The 13320-nt window shown below is 47.6% G+C and overlaps 2 protein-coding genes across 2 annotated transcripts; one reads left to right on the forward strand and one right to left on the reverse strand.

Moving 5' to 3' along the window:
• Window positions 1-57: 57 nt before the first annotated feature.
• DFJ58DRAFT_841405 (uncharacterized protein) lies at window positions 58-639 on the forward strand (the record flags this gene model as incomplete). The annotated part of the gene is made up of 4 exons (XM_041392708.1): window positions 58-183; window positions 239-313; window positions 372-513; window positions 546-639. Coding segments are annotated over 4 exons (437 nt in total), but the record flags the coding sequence as incomplete, so codon positions are not given.
• A 4871-nt stretch (window positions 640-5510) lies between these two features.
• Window positions 5511-6660, reverse strand: DFJ58DRAFT_382751 (uncharacterized protein). Its single transcript, XM_041380124.1, has 4 exons — window positions 6445-6660; window positions 6343-6396; window positions 6209-6288; window positions 5511-6150 (listed from the first exon to the last, which is right to left on the reverse strand). Exons 1-4 carry the CDS (start codon window positions 6501-6503, stop codon window positions 5630-5632), a joined length of 714 nt encoding a protein of 237 aa, XP_041243867.1. The 5' UTR covers window positions 6504-6660; the 3' UTR covers window positions 5511-5629.
• Window positions 6661-13320: the final 6660 nt, after the last annotated feature.

Below are 13320 nucleotides of genomic sequence, written 5' to 3' on the forward strand. Positions count from 1 at the left end.
GTTCAGATTCCGAACGTGATGAGAGTGACCAACTTTTCTCTGATACGGACGGTTCAGTTGCCGATAAGTCTGACAACGAGCTCGCAAGTTCCTTGATGGAATTGGATCTGACTGATGTCAAAGTCAAGGACTCAAACCCCAAAGGTAAAATGAAGGCAAGAACACCAAAACGTACCAATCACAGTGAGTGTTATGGAACTTCTACTAATTGTTCACGTCTTACTTGTCTGTTTTGCAGTGAAACGAGTCCTTTCTCCTGACGAGTCATCATCCGATACGAAGCGCCGAGTGGTTCAAAAGAAACATAAGAAAGGTTCGTCATCCTGCTTGTTTTCTCAGATACTACTTAATGATATGTATTTGATGTTCAGAATCAGCGAGTGACGTTCCGCTATTCTTTTCAGACTCAGGAAGTTCAAGTTGTCAAGCCCCTCCACCAACCCAGCCTCAATTCAGTAGCCTCCGTCACGGTGACCTGCGACTCAAAGTGTCATCTCCACCGAATTTGTGTCCGTCAGTGAGGACGATGTCCTCTGGCGCAACAGAACGGACGGCGATGACCCCTTCGCTCCGGAACGCATCAATCCTTGGGACTCTCGTTATATCATGATGCAGAATGCTGCTAACTTTCTTATTTGAATCGCTGATCACCCTTTGAGCTACAGATAGTACTAATTTCATTTCATGTTCTTCCTCGTGCTTTGCGGTACATACTGTCAACCTCATCCCACCTCATCACATCACCCATCCTATACTTCCTACCTTGCATCCTCGCGGTGCACTAGCTAATGATATATCACGGTCACATACATATCTCATTCATTACTTCACACTCTTTTCCAAATAGACAAAGATTTCGATGTGTGAAGTGTGTAGTGCGGGGAAGGTTAAATTCAAACGCGGAGGCTCTGGACAAGATGCGCAAGTGCGGGGGACAGCGCGCAGGGGTGCGCAACGCGCAAATAATAAAAGTGCTGATATAACGCCATAGAGGATCACAAGTGAATGCTATACTGATTTCTGTCATGTCTTTGTACCCCCGTGAATCATTCTAGCAATTTATTGAGCTGACACTTCGTTGCAGAGAAGCTCGAGTCACTACCATAAAGCCAAGGCAAAAACTCGAGACCAGTAAGTCCACTGAGTCGTCTCCCCATGAAAACTAAGCTCACAAAGAAGGCATCTGATGCTTCGTCTACCCAGTCACACTCATCATCTAAGTCTATCTCGTCGTCCATCTCCGAGAAGGCCAGGTCACTCAAAAAGGCTGTTGCAAAGGGTGCTAAGGCTCTGGCCCGCCCCTTGAAGAAGGTCAAGCAGTCATTTGTGTCTCGGTCTTCTCGATCGAGCCCCACAGACACCGTTGATCTTACGCGATCAAGTACTGATTCACTTGCCACTGACGATAACAAATCAACGGCAGGTGCATTCGAGCCTGATCCCGATCCTTCTGCAGATCTCGCACCATCAACAATTCGTGCCTTTCTCTGCCTCGGAGCGTGGGGCAGAAGTGATCTTCTGGTGATGGAGGACCTTTTAGCCGCTGTCAGGACTCAAAAAACGGAAGCGAAATGAAGTCGAAGCAGAGGAGAATGACAAGGAAAAGTAGTACTATTTTATTTCATTGTTGTTAATACTTAATACACTCTTCTTGGTAATGTACCCGCGGTGTTCAGAGACACCGCGGTGTTTTCCATAAACCGCGACATTGACGGGTCGGTGTGTACCCGTACCCGTGAAGGGTACGGTGTTGGCGGGTGCGGGTGCGGTGTCAACTTTCCGACCCTCGGTGTTACCCGTGCGGTACCCTAGAAAGAGTATATGATGAGTAAAGTCACGGTTGTTGCTGTAGAATTAGGTCGAGATTAAGTTACATGATCCGACGGAGCCGCCTGCTTAGTTGCATAATGAATTGGCTACGGTGAACGTGCCAGACTGCAGATAGCGACCAACGAAATGATTTTGCCACTGGTAGTTCTCTTCACAGAAACTGCGATGGAGATTATCTTTGTGAGCAACAGAATTCTCTTCATCACCCATGGAAGTTGGAACAGTGGCACTCCTCAAGACGTATGAGGCCCTGAAGGTTTGCCAATCTGTATCGCGACGGGTTCCAAGAGGCTCCAAGCCAAAATATTAAATGGAGACAGGCCAACGTATTATTATGATGCCGATGAAGCTGAAGCAACAAAATGCGTTGAACGATTTTCATGTGCCTTATACGAAAGGCAATTATGTAATAAATCGGATATCTTACGATATGTAGATGTAGTGCCTGAGTTACTAAATCAGGAGCGTAGTCAGCCAATGAAAATCGTTCATGAATTATGGTTACTAGTACTGGTACTACTAGTAAGTAGACTAGTACCCGTTTCTTCTTCATGCAATCTAGCTTGCGCATATGTACTTATGGTACGTCCGCGACAACAGTCTCGATTTCGTATGCATTGAGATTTGGTTTATTCATGCTAATCAGTTGATATCTGACATCACAAGGAAATGACACCCAAAATGCAAAATGAGCGGCGGTCAGCGATGGGGGATTCGTCTTCACACGGTATGAGAAGTCGAGAACCTCTGGTAGGAATGACGTTCTGTTCCCGTGTGATTGGTGCAAGCTCTTACTTAACTGATGCTCTTTCCGTACGCTTGTATGGCATGCCGCCGCCACTTTGTGCCACATGATGCCAACAATGAACATGCGTGTTCTGAACTTCGACTAGTATGTCTTTGATGTGTCCCACAGTCCAGCTGACCATTGCGGGTTGCCATTGATTCTTTGCTTCGCGTGTAAGTGGTGATAAATCATTATCGAGTACTTATCCCGCATATACGGCCATGTGGGTAGCAACATCCTGATGCCCATGGCACCAGGCAAACAATACACCTTGCAACTTTCGAGCTGCTGAAAACGGACATCACTTCCTTGTTATCCGCAACCGCTTTGGGTTGTCTGTGAAGTACGGTGTCCGAAGATAATATTGCTGTAAAAATAGCAAGCACCGGGTTGGCTCCACGAAGAAAATACTTGGGCCAGAGTTCTCTAGTCTCCCAGGCCCCTGCGCAGATATTAGACTAATGAAGATAATCGTTCCTTCTAGGAGTTCCTGGTTGCCATTAGGGTCACTTGTGAGCAGTATTCATTGTCGCTCACCGGGTACCGACTGAGTCCAGGGGCCCAGGCCTTTGGATTAGCGCTCATTCTGGTGTCTGCCGATTTGGTGCGTCTTCGAGCAATTGTCTGTTTCTCACATGAGTTCAATTGCGGCCATCTAATGCCGGCAGTGGTCAGACGTAGAAGCTATAGCGCACTGCATGGTACTAAATAGCTGTGAATGATTCAACACTGACCAATGGATATCCTCTTATGTACTCACCGCTGCCGTTCGTCTTCCTGTGTGCTGCGGTCTTGGAGGTGCGAATTTTTGTTTCAAGATGAGCCTTGTCCACGCATGACTTATTCCTATTCCCCGCTTCGTACAACGTCCACATGCGCCTTACTTCCGAGTCACCCTCCGAAGCCATCCTCCTGCAGAAATTCACGTTGCACAGGACGTCGAAAAATTCCAGGCTGTATTGGCATTAAATTCCAGAAGGTTTGTATTTCCATTTTGAATACATGGTAACGGCATTTACTCAACAAGGCATCGTCTCCTATGGGGTGATTATTCTCTATGCAGGCTCCAATTAACAAGCTTCTTTGGACGTTGGCGGTGTGACCTACAATTACCCCTGGTGACGTGCGTATGTTATTTGTCAGACAGACACTCAACACTAATCGGGCATGAAGAGTGAGCCAATTACTGCATGCTGTGATGCTCACGCCAAGCTGGCAGATTTCATCACGCTTCCTTGCTGTCGCTTGAGGCACGGGTTGGCCAAATGAGTGAAACCCGTCGTTATGGCAAAGAACTTCTTCTGTGACAAGAACCAGGTGCCGTTGGCCAGCTAAACTTTTAAAGGCATTGGTAAGGTTGTGACTCGTGATGCGGTAGAAGTGCTTGTTTAAAGGTGTGTTCGGTGCGGAGTTGAAGGAGCAGGGAGAAGTGGCGTCGTAGTGGATCGGGCACGGACTGCAAGGGAAACCCAGGCCAAACCTCTATGTCGGGAGGAGGCGGCCCTATCTATCGAGGACTGACTACGACACGCCGCAGGGCTACCGACTACGAGCCAGGACTCCTGGCACTCCCGACCTGCCAGAGCGCCCTGCTCCAGTGGGAGAGAACCAATTCTGTATGAAGAGACATTCAGATATCTGAATTATTTTAGTGCTTGCATGTCAATTTACCTGATCCCATATTCTCTGTATACGACGGATAAGCAGACTCATTTTGCGTTACCTCGAACTCATGACTAGCTGTATGCAACGGATTGGAGGTCCAGCCCCGTTGCATTTCAACAGTCACTTCAACATCGACCATCTTTCTCGGAGACTGCAATGCCAGCCAGGCGTAAGGATACAGAAGGCTGGACAGAAATTTTGTAAGCAGACGGGGACCATGAGCACTGAGCGTGTCTCTGGTTTATGTAAAGACATGAAGAAACCCCAAAAGATCTGTCGGTCGGACAAATACAACACCACGGTAATGGCCTTAACGTCCTCGCATCTGCTTGAACCAATGGACATCATATTATACAGCGGACATGAAGCACGTAGTACAATACCGTATATCCTAGCACGTATTGTTTACCATTCGGCGGCGCCCCAATAGACAATAAACAACGATACCGTCTTTCTCAACTCCACAACAGCAAGTGCAATGCAGAGCCGATTCAGCAACGTCATATTGGACTGCTAGCCCCGAGGGTTAGGCGAGAGGTAAAGAATCAGTTTCTGTTGAGGAAACTGAAGTGGTTAGCGCGCAGGACCAGGGACATTGAGCTCGAGTTAGCTACTAGCTGGTGTCGTGGTACCCGAGGAACGTGATGATAAGGGAACAAGAGATGTGTGAAGACACAAAGATGTACTTCGGCTGCGCATGCAAGCGGCGTGTAAACGTGGCGGAGTCCGTGAGTTATAAGATGAGTGTGAGGAATACACTCGTCATTAATCTCGTATCATTCGCCGCGTGCAAGAGCGAAGTGCTGGATCACGGGGATCGAGTTGAGCGCCTCTGACACGCCCTTGCAATGTCCGGTTTGAATTCGCTGGCGCCCAGTGGCGCTGTCTTCCATGAGTGTTCTGAATCATCTGACATCTCAGCATCCTACATTACCGCGTCATCGGCGATGGGTCGGGCATACATCTTTTTTGACGCATTCCTGTCCTTCTAAGAATCAGATAGTAGTCAATGAATACAGTTCCCTAATGAAATTTACGCCCACTGATTTTAAATGGAATACAGCCAATTTGTTTACAAACCGAGGCAGTCCATCAACGAGAACTTGTTGAGCCTAGTCCTGCCCACCCGTTCTCGGAATACCGCAGGGTATTGACTCACCATCAGTAGTGAGTACGCACATCCAACATACCCGGGTACCCAGGCACGCATCGAAATACTGATCGATCAAAACATAGATGGCTATAATTAAGTATCGTCCACATTGAGCGCAGCCCCAAGACGACAACATAAACACGATTATAAGGCACCGAATCGTTCAACACAGCGTAAAGGAGGTGTGGTCATTATCAGAAAGAAGTATGGCAGTCCGTGATAGTGTCGAAGGTTGCCTGAGAGCAAGCTGCGTGGTCTCGACGATGCTTGGCAACGAGGTCATTCCGAGCCGCCATCCTCTTACTGCAAACGGAACACCTGAGTTTGATACCAATGTGGGTAATGATATGGCGGCTAAAGCTGTCGACCTTCAGCTTCTTCCCACAACAGCCGAAGTGGGGCATTATCCATGAACAGGTGAACGATCCCTCTGGGTCGACATCAATGCAATGATGTCGGTGAAAGTGGGCAAGAATATTCTTGGATATAACCTGCAGCTCGTGACTGCAAGGTGTTCCTTTGTTGTCCCACCTGCAAGGATGGGTACTATGGTGCTCAGTGGATGGGTCGATATGGGATAAACTGGAGTAAGTAGTGCTGTCATAGCGCAGAGCACGGTGGGGTTGTGGATGATTGAAGATGGGGGCGGGAGGTCGAGAGATGCTCAATCCGATTGCCTCGTTGCCTACTGGCGAGTAAGCTGTGTGTATAGTATCTGGATAAAAACACAGTCAAGTAAGAAGGGTGTCCTCGACAATCGTGAATCCTCTCACTAAGGCATGGATGCTGAGGCTGTGGCGCATGTAGTACATGAGTAGGCCATACGGTAACATCGGCCACAACTATGTTTCGACTAGAAGAACTAAATTATCACCAGTCAACATCAGCTTATGAGGAACAAACGCACTTCTCAAAAGGACCAGTGGCCAAGTCATCGTTGAAAGAGGTCGTATTTGTGTTACTGCTGAGTCTCGTCAATTGAGTCAAGGAGTATTTAAAATATATGCACCCTAGAAGCATAGGCACATCCTGCGAATCATCAGGTTGGTGGTCGAGGAACAATACCATTGCTAGCCAATCCAAGGATTAAAAAATAGAGAGGAGCGGGGACGGTGCATCGATGCAGCCCAGGAAACCTTGTTTTTATAGACCATGGGTCTTCAAGCTTGTCGTCATTAATGAAACACGACCGCAGGGCCAAGAAGCGTATGCATGAGTATGCCTCACTGAGGCGGATATTGCAGCGGGTAGACGTCGTTGGCAGAACAGGGGATTATCCTCGTGAATTGTGACATATTAGTTTTTTGGCCGTTGGAAGTCGGAATAGCACCTGAAGCTTGAAGGCCGGGGCTGGTGGCAATGGCATATGACTTGCTTTACCAATTAAATGGCTTCATCGTTGAAAGTATATGATCTTGACCAATTCAAGTTGAAGCTCGGCCGAGAAATGGCACGTGTCGAATCGACACCATGAATCGTGCAAATCCCAAAGTCCTGCAGGAACATTTCACCTAGGGCATAACAAACACCTCGCAGGGAGGCTAGAATGTAATTTGATCGAATACACCTTTTGCATTGAGATCGGCTATAGAGGAAGCACGGGGATGGATGAGTCGATGGCACCGATGATCGCGGGTTCAGGGGGAGATTGTGACAACTGCGGCGTGATTGAGAGATGTGTGACAATCGGGTGAAATTTTGATCAGCAACTTTCCTCCACTACAAAATCTCTGAAAATTCAGATCTATAAAAGACGTATGAATACACCAGTATGAGTATCCAAATTCGTGAAAGAAAATATCAAGGCTATGGGGGAGCTGTTTTACCGGGAGTGTATTGTAGAAAGCTGTGCTAGGATAAGATTAGTTAGGTTAGCCCGAGGTTATTGCAATTGGGAAATGGGAAACACTAGTAGCTGAACTAAGATCGGCGACGTAATACCTTCATAAATCGGCAACTTGAGATGCCTTACTTATGATGCATTGCAACCCCTCAACTGACCGAGACCTTGGCAATATTGGAAGCGGAATGAAATTTTTTGCCAGCGAGGCTCAACGAGGCTTGCAAGCTGATTGTAACCTTTACATACTGAGGCCTAAGAGACAGGTTATGCAACCCCTCAAATAGCCGCAAGGGGTGGCAACACCCATTCTCTTCAATCCCCGAGGGTGCGACTCGAAGTGGGGTGCATGATCCAAATGTCCAGGCACCAAGCTGTATGATAGCTAGGCCTCGCAGGATTTAGGGAGGCGTACGAACACCGGGTGTAGCCAAAACTGGCTCCTCAACACGTCGAGGAGCCGGCTGTTATTGCTGAGCAGTGCTGTCCGCCTTGTGGGTGGTTCCGAGTGTTGTTCCGAGTTTGTTCCGAGTTATACTCTGCAGATCTGTATATAAATGTTTTGTATCCTGACGGCGAGTGTCACGGAGAGCACTGGAGGGGGAGTCGCGGCTACACCTAGAATATGAAATGCCTCGAGCAGCTCTTGTTTCACGTTGGATATTTTTCAAAGGGGGCGGGTCACAACTTGTTCAACCGTGTCCGAGGTGGACTGTAGACAACTTAACGTCACCTGTTACAACGGGAGCCGTCGACTTATGGTCCTGCCTCTCTGCCCAGGATGGGTTTGAAAGGGAGAAGGCTGAGATTAGCATATCAATGTATGAAGAGTGTACACATATATTGTACGTGGCCGAAGAAACAGCAGTGTCAAATCAGGGTAAGCATAGAACCATGTACATTATCAACATTCAACGCGTTGAACGCGGAATGAAAAAGGTGTGCTGGGACACAGACGCCAGGAGGGAAATAACAGTTACGGCACAATAGCCATGGGGACATATGAAAGACCGAACTGTGCTGTGCAAACCCAGATTAAGCATACCAAATGCACAATGCAGTCATTGACGAGCCAAGCAGCTATGGCATGAATACTGAATTGTCAAGTCAAATTAGTCAGAAAAGAGTAGGCGGAGTCGAGGATTGGCGGCCCATCGCAACTACATATCTGGACCTTATATACTAGACATGGCAATACCTCGCTAGATTTTCATACTTATCGGCACTGTTTTTGTCTTGTGGGAAATAGGGACGGATAATGAAGTGACGAAACTCACCTCCTGGTCTGACGGACGATTTCCTGCGGTTGTTACTACTGCTAGATACTCGGACTGGTGAATAAGGTTCCCGATGACGCACTCTCTCTCTCAAATTTCAAGTACTGCCAGAATGTAATACTTGAGAATATCATCATGCGACATCCAGCCCCCGATTGCAACGAGTTGCCTGAATCCTGGAGTCATACTTATACCAAGATGGTGGTTTCAGCGGGAGTTGAACGATTCGCAGCGCTGGTCGAAAATAACAGCTCGTGGGCAAGGCAAAGTAGAGATGTGATGACTACTCACAACCGTCAGGGTGCTTTCAATCTCCCTATCGGTTTTTTTCCTACTTTGCATCTTTCCGCTTCAATGCATGAATGAGTTGTTTCAACACACAACTTTAAGAGAGCTGCTCACACACATGATTCAGAGCTTCCGGACTTGAATTCTATAGAGGCGATTTCAATGAATGTAGGCTGGATACGATTGTGAGTTTAATAATGTCCCCAGTGATGAATACTTCGTAATAAGAGCTGCAGCTACTGTTATACGCAACCGCTTTGAGGCAGGTCTGTGAAGTACCGTGACGGTATCCGAAGGCGATTGCATCTCTGTCAAAAGAACAAGAACCGACTGCATTAAGGTGAGTTGTAAGCGTTTGATTATGCTTGAAAATTCCATTCCTCCGCTCACCGAGTGTTGAGTCGATCCAGGGAACCCAGTTCTTTCAGCCGGCGCTCATTCTGGCTCGGGCCATGTGTTGTACAAGTGTAAGGGCTTAAGGTATGTTGGCCCGTTGTTCTTTTGTACGGTCATTGTTTTCCACATGCTTCAAGCATGTCCGACCTATTCGCACTTGATATGGCCTGTATTGCTTCTCATTTCATATCTCCTGCAGACAAGTAGCACCGGGCTGTGCCAACTTGCGACTGCGGCGCATTTCCTCCGAGTCAGGGAAGCCTCGACGTTTATGCGGGTGATCACCACTCCACACTGCAAGAATATACTCTTGGTCACCCCAGCGGCAAGTATTAAGCTCCTGTACTGATTTCGATGTTCGTCTAGCGTCCTCTAGCGTCCCAGGCTGGAGGCGGTCATATTCACGTGATATGGAAGCTTAGATCTGGCCAAATACTAGAGTAAATAATCATGCTGATAATGTGACATTCTAAGAATAAGTATACAGTAACTTGTGCTACCTCTTGACCTGAGACGTTTTTACTGCACCCCATACCCAGTTGCGGATATATGTAGGAGCCTGAGTACGGCCTACAATAATTTCCGAATACTAATAATTCGGACATGAAGAACAGGTTGAGACCATGATACTCGTGCCAACGCAAGCGACGTTGCTTGAGCCACGGGGTAGCCAAATCTATGTAGCACGCACCCGTTATCAATGCGGCAAGAGATGCTACTGGCTGTTACGTAGTGTTGCATTCGTCCGAGAAATGATTCTTTCAGGAGTGCTTCCAGTTCGTGTTTTTAATGAATTCAGCGATACGTTGACCGCTCATGGTCGCGGTACTTGCCCGCCAAATTTCTGTTGAACAAACTTCTTATGCTGGCTTCGCGGTCTCTGCCAGTGAGGGAAGCAAATGAGTCAAGGAGAGATGAAGCGAGGCCAGAGCTTCGCTGTATAGTACTGTTAGTTGCGTGAATTTGAGGTATTGTGCATATCATAAACTTGAATTACATTAATGCAACTTAGGCATGCAGAACAGGCCAATATTTAATGCTGCACAGCCTGATACTCATGCCGACCCAGGTCCAACATTGCTCGAGTCAAAGCTATGCAACATACGTCCATTATCAATGCGGAAAGAGACTTATTCTACGATGGAAAGTTTGCGTTTTTTTCGGTGCTCGTGATTACCGTCTGCGTGCCAAATTTCTGCCTGGACTTCCGACTCGGTGTGCATCCTTATACTTGGCTGGCATCGCGGTCTCCAAAGAAGATGGGTGGAAATGGAACGAGTCTGAACCTCGGTGTATTGGCGTGAAATGAGCCAGTCCCCAGATGTGATCAGCGTTATCTTACCAGATAAGGTGTGTACACTTTAACTTGCTCTTGCAAATTGGCATTTCCGAAAGTAGTTCCGCAGGGAGAATGCGCAACTCGTACCAATATACTGTAGGGAGCTGTAGTTCGTTCGACCAAGTGACCGTTACTAACGGTTCTAGGATTCTTAAGCTACAACCATTCATGAAGCCACGAGTCCTCGAAAAATGCAAGTTCAAGGCGGGCAATCTGGTTAGCCTTTGGCTTGGTAGCACTCACTGCGTTCTCTGCCTCAGTCCAACCTGGTGTCGTGATAGTTGCACGGTCATGAATTCATTAGGATAGTATAGAGGACACCCAGTGTGCAACGGAATGCCGGCAAGTTCCAAATGACGTATGCAGGCAGAGTGTAAGTAGTTAAGACTGTCGTCCCTTAACAGTTACGCCCAGACCGTCAGGCCAAAAGGCAGTGATAATCAAAGCTCAAGCTCTATCGCGGACAGTATTTATGTTGATTATGGGAACTCAGGTAGTAAGCAACGAGCTTACACAGAGTCACTTTCAAGATCCGCCCTGAGTGGCTGACTAAGCCACGGTACTACGGCTGCTACTCCGGCCCTCGCCTGTTAGGGGTCTTGTATAGGCTACATTCAAAACCAGAGTTTGACCAGGGTGCAGAAGGGCGAGTAAAGTCTTCTGGACTGACACCTCACACGCTCCCTCATTCGAACTTGGGCAGAGATCCGGTCCTTAAAGTTGGTGTCTCACTTCGTGCAGGGACGTACAAGCGCAGCGCAAAGTCCATGCCTTTGTTGGAGAGGAAGAGACCTGATCATCTTGATGTGGCAAACGAACGATGGCAGATTGGCAGGGGGAGCAAGTATAGCAAGCAAAAGACGCCTGATGACGGAATTGAATGAGCAGGCGCTTGTGTATGCCGTTGTAGACGCCATCATCAGACGTCCAATCAATGTCATCACACGTAAAGCCAGCCAGCCTAGGTGGCGTCGCATTGCTGATCAAGACTTGAAGCTAAGCTAGAAACGAGACATGTGACATACGATATTTGGAACGTCCCAGGTCAGATTTACGGTGACTCTTTGATGGACTTGCACGTCTGTCCGCACACCCCACCCCCATTTGACTTCTGCTGAATCTCCCAGGGAGATGGGGGCCTAAGGTAAAATAGGGTAGAATTAATGATGAATATGATATGGACACAATAGTATAGTGAATTGCACGCCACTAAGCGAACTCGCTGTGTACGTAGTTAATGAGCTAAAGCAGAATAGGTCCGTATATAAGAACTGCACAAACGATCTAGAAACCGGAAGTTCGAATTAACATGCATTAGAGCGGAAGGAGATAAGAGCGATATATTTCAGACAATTAGCTCTCGACTTCGGCTGTCGCTCTGTGAGTGATGTTACATCAGTTGTATCCGGTGCTTGTTCCGCATATATGGTTATGAGGATAGCACCATCCTGATACCTACAGCAAGGAAGATCTTTTTCAGCTGCAAGCGGCATCACTCTGTGAAGTGCAGCATCCGAAGGCGATTATAGTGCTGTAAAACAACAAGCACTGGGTAAAGAACTCCGGTATAAGTATTTCACTATGGGCCAAGTCTCCCTTATGCAGACATTAGACGAATGAAGATAAGCATTTCTCCCGGGAGTTTCCTGGCTGCAAGTAAGGTTGCTTGTGAGCGGTATTCTTCAGAAATCTATGCCGCTCACCGGATGCTGAGTGGGTTGAGAGGCCCAGGCATTCGATCGGCGCTCATTCTGGCGCCTGCCGATTTGGTGCGTCTTCGAATTATTGCCAAACACATGTTTTCTCACGAAGTTCGACTGCAGCCACTTCATACTGTCGGTGGACAGATAGGCTAGAAGTTACAGCGCACTAAACTGCTGAAAACATTGACCAAAGTATATCCCCTTTTGTACTCGCCGCTGAGCGCTCCTCTGCCTGCGCGCCGCGGTCCTAGAGGTGCGATTTCTTTTTCAAAGGGGCCTTTGAGCATGTCTGACCTATTTCCGCTTCGTATATCGCAGCTTGTTTCTCACTTCGGAGTCATTCTCCTGCAAACTTTCGCGTTGCACAAGACGTCACAAAATTCCGGACTGTATTGGCATCAAATTTCAGTCTCCATCCCTATTTCGAATACAAGTTAACGGCATTGACCCAGCGAAGTATCGTCTCATATGCGGTGATTATTCTCTGCGCAGGACCGAAGCGACAAGCTTCTGCACCATTTTAGAAGTTGGCAGCGCGCCTACAAATAGCCATCCCTGGCGACGTGTGTATGTCATTTGTGAAACATTCGACGACATTCGGACATGAAGCACAGCCGATCGTTGCACACTGTGATGCTCATGCCAACCTGACAGGTTTAATGGTACTTCCTTGCTATTGTTTGTGCCGCGAATTGGCTCTATGAGCGAAAACCTGTTATTGCTGTGGAAAAGAACTCTTCTGTGACGAGGACGAGATGCTGTCGGCAGCCACCGCTGTGTTATATTTTCCGGCAGATGAAACTTTTCAGGGTACTTCGTGTCTTTAATCCAGGGACATGCTCAATGCTCATTGTCGCCGTCTGTTTGCCAAAACTCTGTCCAGCCCTGAGTATTTCATCCGTGGCTGGCGTCTGATGTCGAAGCGGAAATGGAACGAAGCTGCGCCTCGGTTGTATACAGCTATTCTGTATTTAGTATTTAGTATTGGCACGGAATGAGTCTGCTTCTTCGTCGTATACAACCTGAGCTAGTCGATCGGTAT

Source organism: Suillus subalutaceus (genome assembly GCF_016647625.1).
Source record: "Suillus subalutaceus strain FC151 chromosome Unknown DFJ58scaffold_53, whole genome shotgun sequence".
In the NCBI taxonomy this organism is placed as follows: Eukaryota; Fungi; Basidiomycota; class Agaricomycetes; order Boletales; family Suillaceae; genus Suillus; species Suillus subalutaceus.

What these genes read in the sequence shown, in the direction of transcription:
- DFJ58DRAFT_382751 (XM_041380124.1), bottom strand. Translation starts at nt 6,503, where the DNA reads ATGGTATTGTTCCTCGACCACCAACCTGATGATTCGCAGGATGTGCCT. An exon ending in GCCACTGGTCCTTTTGAGAA is followed by an intron (nt 6,289 to 6,342) that starts GTGCGTTTGTTC and finishes TAGTTCTTCTAG; the next exon opens with TCGAAACATAGTTGTGGCCG. An exon ending in GCCTCAGCATCCATGCCTTA is followed by an intron (nt 6,151 to 6,208) that starts GTGAGAGGATTC and finishes GTTTTTATCCAG; the next exon opens with ATACTATACACACAGCTTAC.